The sequence below is a fragment of the Citrus clementina genome, unplaced genomic scaffold, assembly GCF_000493195.1.
Source record: "Citrus clementina cultivar Clemenules unplaced genomic scaffold, Citrus_clementina_v1.0 scaffold_5, whole genome shotgun sequence".
Classification (NCBI taxonomy): Eukaryota; Viridiplantae; Streptophyta; class Magnoliopsida; order Sapindales; family Rutaceae; genus Citrus; species Citrus x clementina.
In genome coordinates this window covers 32372408-32380102 of record NW_006262201.1, presented here as the reverse complement: position 1 = coordinate 32380102, position 7695 = coordinate 32372408, and the positions used below count along the sequence as shown (strand labels likewise).

General features: G+C 34.4%; 1 protein-coding gene across 1 annotated transcript; it reads right to left on the bottom strand.

The window, feature by feature from the left end:
• Nucleotides 1-2551: 2551 nt before the first annotated feature.
• LOC18042492 (disease resistance protein RPS5) lies at nt 2552-5153 on the bottom strand. Its single transcript, XM_024184570.1, has 4 exons — nt 3922-5153; nt 3405-3514; nt 3231-3311; nt 2552-2929 (listed from the first exon to the last, which is right to left on the bottom strand). Exons 1-4 carry the CDS (start codon nt 5096-5098, stop codon nt 2762-2764), a joined length of 1536 nt encoding a protein of 511 aa, XP_024040338.1. The 5' UTR covers nt 5099-5153; the 3' UTR covers nt 2552-2761.
• Between the last annotated feature and the right edge of the window lie 2542 nt (nt 5154-7695).

The window sequence follows — 7695 nt, the reverse complement described above, 5'->3', positions numbered from 1 at the left end:
CGATAATTTGCTGTTCTCCAAAGGAGAATGATTTGTTTTCGGTATATTTACTTTATGGGGGTAAAAGCCGCCCCACCAAATAAGTTTTTGCACTATTTTATTTTCACGAAATGGACAATGGCTTGCAGAAAATGGCACCAAATGCACTCTAAATTTTTTTGAGCTATTGTCAGGCTTTTTTAACGGTGAATTAATATGTTAGAAAAATTTAGGTAATGAAATTGATAATTTCTATAGATTTATTTCTCTTTTGTTTGGGATCATTCAAAAAGTATATGTATATATAAATTACAGAACATCGGGTAAAATGTGGGTTCGTTGAAAGTATTTGATAAAAGGACAACAATCCTCTCTTATTATTTTTTTTTTCATTTCTCTCCTTACCTCTCCTAATTTATTGAGTGGTCAAGATTAGGTTTTAAATTTTGATATTAACAATCAATTTAGTTCTTTTTCATTTTATTGATAATTTTAATGTGGAAATCAAACCATGATAGAAAAAAAAAAATTCTAAGAGACAATCCTAAACCTTGATGAAAGGTCTAAAACTAGCATAACATAATACTAAAATGGTTGTGATATTTTGAGCTATTTATTTATAAACTTTTTTTTTTCTTTTAGTTTAGTTAGTTAATTACAGCAAATGAAGTGCTAGGGTCCATATATTTTTTTATCCCGGAACATGAAGTAATAATCTTCAAAAATCTTAGTGAACTAATTATTATTATCCTGAGCTGCATTAACTGTCGAAATTTTCAAGATTGTGAAACGAATTTATCAAATTCATGTAACACACATTGGAGATAATTAAGTTGGTTCATTTAGAGAAACAAGTAGGTGGAGAAATTCTATAGTACATCCGAAGTTTGATGTTGTAATCTGATGTTGAATCACCAACAATGATAATTAGACATGTGGCTATTAATTTGAATCCTAAAAATTTACCTCCCTTTCCATCCTCTTGGCTCTTTCCTCCATTTTTAAAAATATTTGTTTTCGCTATTTCCTCTCATCCCTCTTGAATTTTCCAGTTTAACAAACTAGAAGAGAAAACATTAATAATCATTTATGCACAGCCAAGTCATTTGGAAATTGGAATGAAGGTGATGAGAATTGCATAGAAGCAAAAGGAATCAAATATACTCTACAAAGAAGAGATTTCCAGAAAGGAATCAAATATATCTCTTCTTGGCAATGGCCAGGAAAATATTTATGGCCTGATTTTGGCAGCAAAGAAGAAGGGATTAAAATATAAATTTTAATTTTTTTATTCTTTCTTAGAGTGATCTTCTTTTGTAATTGTAAGGATATGCTCTACGAAAATTCTGTAGTTTTAATTCACATAATTTGTGTATATTTTGATGATAGTTTCAGTTTGTCAATACTTTCAACACTTGCTTTCGATTATTAGGATTTGAGAGATTTCACCATATTTTTCTAGAGTCCACTACTCTTTTGTTTATTGTTACTTTGATGAGGTAGAATAACGCATGACAACTTAGATTCTCTGGAAAAAGAGATCCAATTTCTGCAAATTGTCAACATCTCCTTATTTCATCCCATTCTTTTGGTTTGGGTCACTAGTGCTAAAAAAGTACTTTACAGAAAATATAATAGAGCTGAAATGATTTAATCCATCTTCCATCACCATTGTTAAATTATAATTTCCCAATATAAGGGAATCTGAGAATCACCATTGAAAGAGGAAGGAAAAAAGAATCAATCTTGTAACCTATTAAACTCAGTAATATAAAAATAAATAAATTTAAATTTGATCCCTTTTGCTTGTAGGGCATTATTTCTCACCCTCTTTCGAAACGGACTTGGATGGAATTCCGCGAGTGTTACTTCGTCTGCCATTCATATAAATGTTTAAATTCAGGAATAGAAGTTGAAAGATTTTAGATAATTAGAATGACAGTTTATAAGCAAAAAAATAAAATTTCAAGATTGAAGACAAATAGAAAGCTAAAAAGAAAAAAGTTTGGCAACCATTGAAGATAGATTATACACTGCATGACGAGAAACTAGGTATGATTGAATGTGAGAGAAACTAAATAATTTGCAGTTTTGGAAATCCGGAAGAGAGGAAAGAGAAGGGGGAAACAGAATATCCAAAATGAAGGAAAGAGGTTAAAAGGGTTTATTTTTTGTGAATTAGAGCCAATATGTTCTTATAAACAAGATTTGATAAGAAGATCTGAAGATGGCTCTTTTCTGAAAATCTCATCTGTGTAAAGTATCTCTGATTCCTTTTGCTTGCACGCAATTCTCACCCTCATTCCAATTTCCAAACAGACTTGACCATGCTTTAATGATTATTAATGTTTTGTCTTCTATTTTGTTAAATTGGGAAATTCGAAAGGAATGAGAGAGAAGAAGAAAAACAAGTATTTTTAAAAAATGGAGGAAAGATGATGTAAAGGGAGGGAAATTTTTAGGATTCAAACTAATAACCACATGTCTAATTATTACTATATGGAGGTTTCACATTAAATTATGACATGAAACCTCTGATATATTATAGAATTTCTCGATGAAATAAGGTGATTGAAGCAATGACGTTCAATTGTTCTTAATTAACTGCTATTAACATCTTGCATGTTAAAACACGCCATTTGGTAGGTTTCGGTTAGAATCAACCTGTACAATTCTTGCCCTAAAAGTACCTCTAATATTCTTAACAAGGAACACAAAACATTAACTTCAAAGTAATTCAAGCAATGTCACCAGCTTATCATCCTTCTCATGGTAAGTAATTTCAATATGACTGGATATCATCATCTTCACCATCATCCTCCTCATCTTCGTCATCTTCACCATACTCCTCATCTTCATCATATTCACTATATTCCTCATCTTCATCATCTTCACCGTACTCCTCATCTTCATCCTCATCAGTATCCAATAAGATCATGGGACGCTCAGCCTAATTAATTTACCATTGCACCAATAAGGTCAGCATCTATATGTATATGTGTGTGTGTCTATACATACATACATATATATATAAATATATTCTATATATAGAAATGTTGCAATCCGAAATTTTAAAGTGTGGAAACGTCCGGGAAAACGCATAAACCGTGCGGTTTAAGCGCTTTAAGTTTTAAGCCTTTAAAACTCCACGATTTTAAAGTTTTCTCGGACGTTTCCCACACTTTAAGATCTCGTACCAAAAAACTACTATATGTGTGTGTATCTTAACAAACTAATAGGTCACTCCTTACATTTTCCTCCTCCTCCTCCTCAATTTCCTCTGACGTCGACATCTCAGACTCGTATTCAACCTCTGTCATGCGACGTTTAGCCTGTAGTTTTAAACATAACTCTCAATGGTAGCTGATTAAATATGTTCACCAGCCATCAAGTTAGTGAGATAGATTAATGAATCAGTGGCGTACCATTTTTTCATTCGAGTGCTGAAGTGTTGTATTGAGGTCACCTGCCCAGCAATATTCTTCATCCAGTTCCCAATTTGGACCTGCTCGTAACCTAGCTGTCTTCAAAGCACCTGCAGAGAGAACTTAAGTTGCCGAAACCTTCAACAAGTTCACCAATTTTACAATTATGCAAAGAGATCGCAGTGCAAATTTTGAGAGTATCCTTATCTAACGATTCCGTAGGAGGAGCCTCAATGTTATTCGTAGCAATTACATGTTGGTCTCTGGATGCAATTGACATAGCAACATCACGAACAACATCATGCTCAGAAAAAGTTTCACTCTCGGGATCATCAAGCAACAAGCAAGAGTTTTTGAGTTTATTAACCAATGTGAGAGCTCTATATCGTGCTTCTTCCATTGTATGTGTGCCCTTAAATAAACCCAAACCCATTCCATAGCTCAACAAATAAAGAACTGAAGGATTTCAATAAAATCCATTAGCAACAAAGCAGAAAGGTTGACTTGAGTTCCTCACCTTCTAAATGATTGTAACTCAACTCTGAAGTTTTGTACGCCTCAGCTGCCACTCCTGAGAAGCTACCTGAGGAAGGCCTTGTTAGTTCTCGCAGCGCACTCTTCCACTCAAATGTATTCTTGTTTCTTAATGCCCTAGCTATTGTATCAATAGCAATAGGCAAACCTCGACATGCCTTTACTATATTCATTGCTAGAGATTTCAAATCATTGTTTTCAATTTTATCACCCACTAACTTCTTAAACAGATCCCAAGCTTCACTTTCATTTAGAACACCAATCAAGAAATTATTTTGACAATCCATCTTACTTGACAATACATCTTGACTTCTTGCTGTCATCAAAACTCTGCATCCCCTATCTCCAAAAGGAATTCCCACATTCTCAAGGTCAAGATTTGTCCATATGTCATCTAAAATCACAAGGATCTTCTTCTCTTTCCTCAATCGTTCACATAGCTTCCTTGCTCTTCCGGATTCACTCTCCTCGTAGAATTTCAAACCCAGCTTATCTGCTATTTGTCCTTGGATCTTTTTTACGTCTGGCCTCTGAGATACCTCTGCATAAACCACCTCATCGAAGAGCTTATCAGCCTTAGCTTGCCTGGCCACTTCCTTCACTAGCATTGTCTTCCCAACCCCGGCCATTCCATACGCCCCAATCATGTGAACGTCAGGATTCTTCAAGGCATTTATCACATCATTCAAAGTGGACATTCTTGATTCAAAAGCCTCGTAACCTTTGATGGAAGTAAGCCATACGTCTTCTGGAACTGTACGGTAGGAAACTTTATCAAATCTCCCTTCTTGCTGCAGGAGTTCAGCTGCTGCCTTCACCTCCCTAGCTGCTTTCTTGCTAACCTGATAGCGGGTGTTTAAATTAGGACACAATCGGTTAGTTGTATCCTCGGTGCCTTCAATGATCCTTGCGGCAGCATCCAAGATCTCGTCAGCAGTAATCAGCCAGTTCTCAACTCTCTGCTCAATATCTTCCCCACTTCTTTTAGCATCATCAATCTTTTGCTGGACACTCTCTTTGGCACCCCTCAGCTTCTGAACTTCATTCTTGAGTTTCTCTAAGTTGCTCTTGTAGTTGTAGCAGTAAGCAAACGGATGAATTATGGGGTGTACCAAGCACTCAGCAACTTTTACAGCAATCGCGACCGCAATTTCAACCATTTTAATGAAAATAGAAATCAAGCAAAATGCATAACAGAATAACAGCAAAAAATAAAGAAGCTAGGTGTTATTGAGATCAAATTTTGAAAATATAGAACTCGGGACCAAATCTTGGACAACAGGGAAGTAGTAAATAGACTATAATAATAATCAAATGGCAGATAGAATGATACAAAGATAGTAAAGAAATGTGAGTATGAATCCAACCTTCCACGAAGTGAAAATAAAGTAGATGCCTTTTGACATTTTTTAATTGTGGCAGACAGCCAATGGATATACATGCCGCTAAAGTTAAAGCAAGCATATGCTTTTACAAAAGTTCTTTGTAAGTAAAAATAGTCCCACCAAGTTTTATACCATCTTATTCTCAAAAAATGGAAAATGGCTTGTAGAAAATGGTACCGAATGTGCTCAAACTTTTATTGAGCTATTATCAGACTTTTCTAATGATGAATTAATATATCAGAAAAATTAAAGTAATAAAATTGATAATCTCTGTAGTTTTATTTTTTTTTCCCTCAGGATCATTCAAAAAATATATGTACATATATAAATTAAAAAGCATCTGGTAGAATGTAGGTCCATTGAAAGTATTGATATAAGGACAACAATCCTCTCTCTCTCTCTCTTTTTAATTCATTTCATTCCTAACCTCTCTTAATTCATTAATTAAAATTAAGTTTTGAATTTTGATATTAACAATCAAGTTGGGTTTTTTTTCACTCTATTTACAATTTCAATGTTGACAATCAAACCACAAGAAGGGAAAAAAGAAAAAAAAAATCTAAGAGACAATTCTAAACCTTGATGAAAGATCTAAAACACGCATAGCAGGATACTAAGATAGTTTGTGATATTTTGAGCTATTTATTCATATACTAATTTGTTCTTTCAATTTAGTTGGTTAATTACAGAAATGAAGTGCTAGGATCCACATATTTTTTATCCCGGAACATGAAGCAATGATCTTCAAAAGTCTTAGTGAATTCATTATAATTGTTTTGGGCTGCATTAATTGGCGAAATTCTCTAGATTGTGAAATGAATTTATCAAATTCAATGTAATATATACATTAGAGGAGAAATTCTAGAATACATCTGAGGTACCACGTCAGTCATACAACAAGTAAATAATGTCATGACATGTGTGCATTTATTTTGAAAAACCATCATGTAAGTGGTGGTTGTATTAAATTCAACTACACATGTAATGCATGCATCAATTGATTGTAATACATCTGAGGTATTCTATATTTTCTCACATTGGAGATAATTAAGTTGGCTCATTTAGAGAAACAAGGTAGGTGAAGTGAGGTGATCAACGCAATAACTTTCAATTAATTGTTCTTAACTACTGTTACAATCTTGCGGGTTAAAACAGGTCGTTTGGTAGGTTTTAATTAGAATCAACATGTACAATTCTTGCCCAACAAAGTATCTATAATATTCTTAATAAGGAAAACAAAGCATAAACGTCAAAGTCATTCAAGCAATGTCACTGGCTCATCATCCTTCTCATGGTAAGTAATTTCAACATGAATGGATATTATCACCTGCACCATCATCCTCCTCATCTTCATCTTCTTCACCATACTCCTCGTCCTCATCCTCATCAGTGTCCGATAAGAATAAGATCATGGGACGTTCAGCCTAATTAATTTGCCATTACACCAATAAGGTCAGCATAGAGTTTTAAATATCAATTCATAATTTAACATCAAAAAGAGCATAATTAATCTAAAAAATAAAAAATACTTTAAACAAGCCAACTGGTCACCCCCTACATCTTCCTCCTTCTCCTCCCTAATTTCCTCTGACATCGATATCTTAGACTCGTATTCAACCTTTGTCATGCGGCATCTAGTGGAAGCTCTCTCAAAACTCTCTAATTGCTTCACTTGCAATTGCTCTCAATTTTCTCAATTAGGATGGATTTGAAGCTTTTCCTTTCCTCTCTATTTATAGGCAAGTAATGCTTACCTACTGCTTTCCAATTTGGCTACAATTTGTCAAATTGTCAAATTGAATTTAGAATGAAAAATCAACTTTGGTAGCCACTAAAAACTTCATGCATGCATGGCTTCATTTTGTCAAATATTTGTGCCACCAACCTCCAATTTGTCAAGCCAAATTGTACAAAAAATCAGCTTTGGTGGACTGACTTTTCAACAATTCTCCACTTCAGCGAAAATTTTTTAATTTGAGCCGACTATCAGCAAACCATCCTCCGGTCTCTGCCTTCTCGGACTGCTTTCAAACTAGTAGGATATTGATCAAGTTTAGACAATGCTCAAACTTGATTGCCGTCACTACCTTGGTCAACATATTTGCAGGATTCTCTGCAGTCTTGATTTTCTGTAGAAGAATCTTCCCCTCATCAATAATTTCCCGCAAAAAGTGAAATCGTACGCTGATATGCTTCATGTGTGCATGATAAAGTTGGTTTTTTGCTAAGTGAATAGCACTTTGACTATCGCAATACACGTTAACATGTTCCTGGACCAATCCCAAGTTTTCAAGCAAACCCTTTAACCAAATAACCTCTTTAATACCCTCTGTAATTGCCATGTACTCAGCTTTTGTGGTTGACAGTGCAAC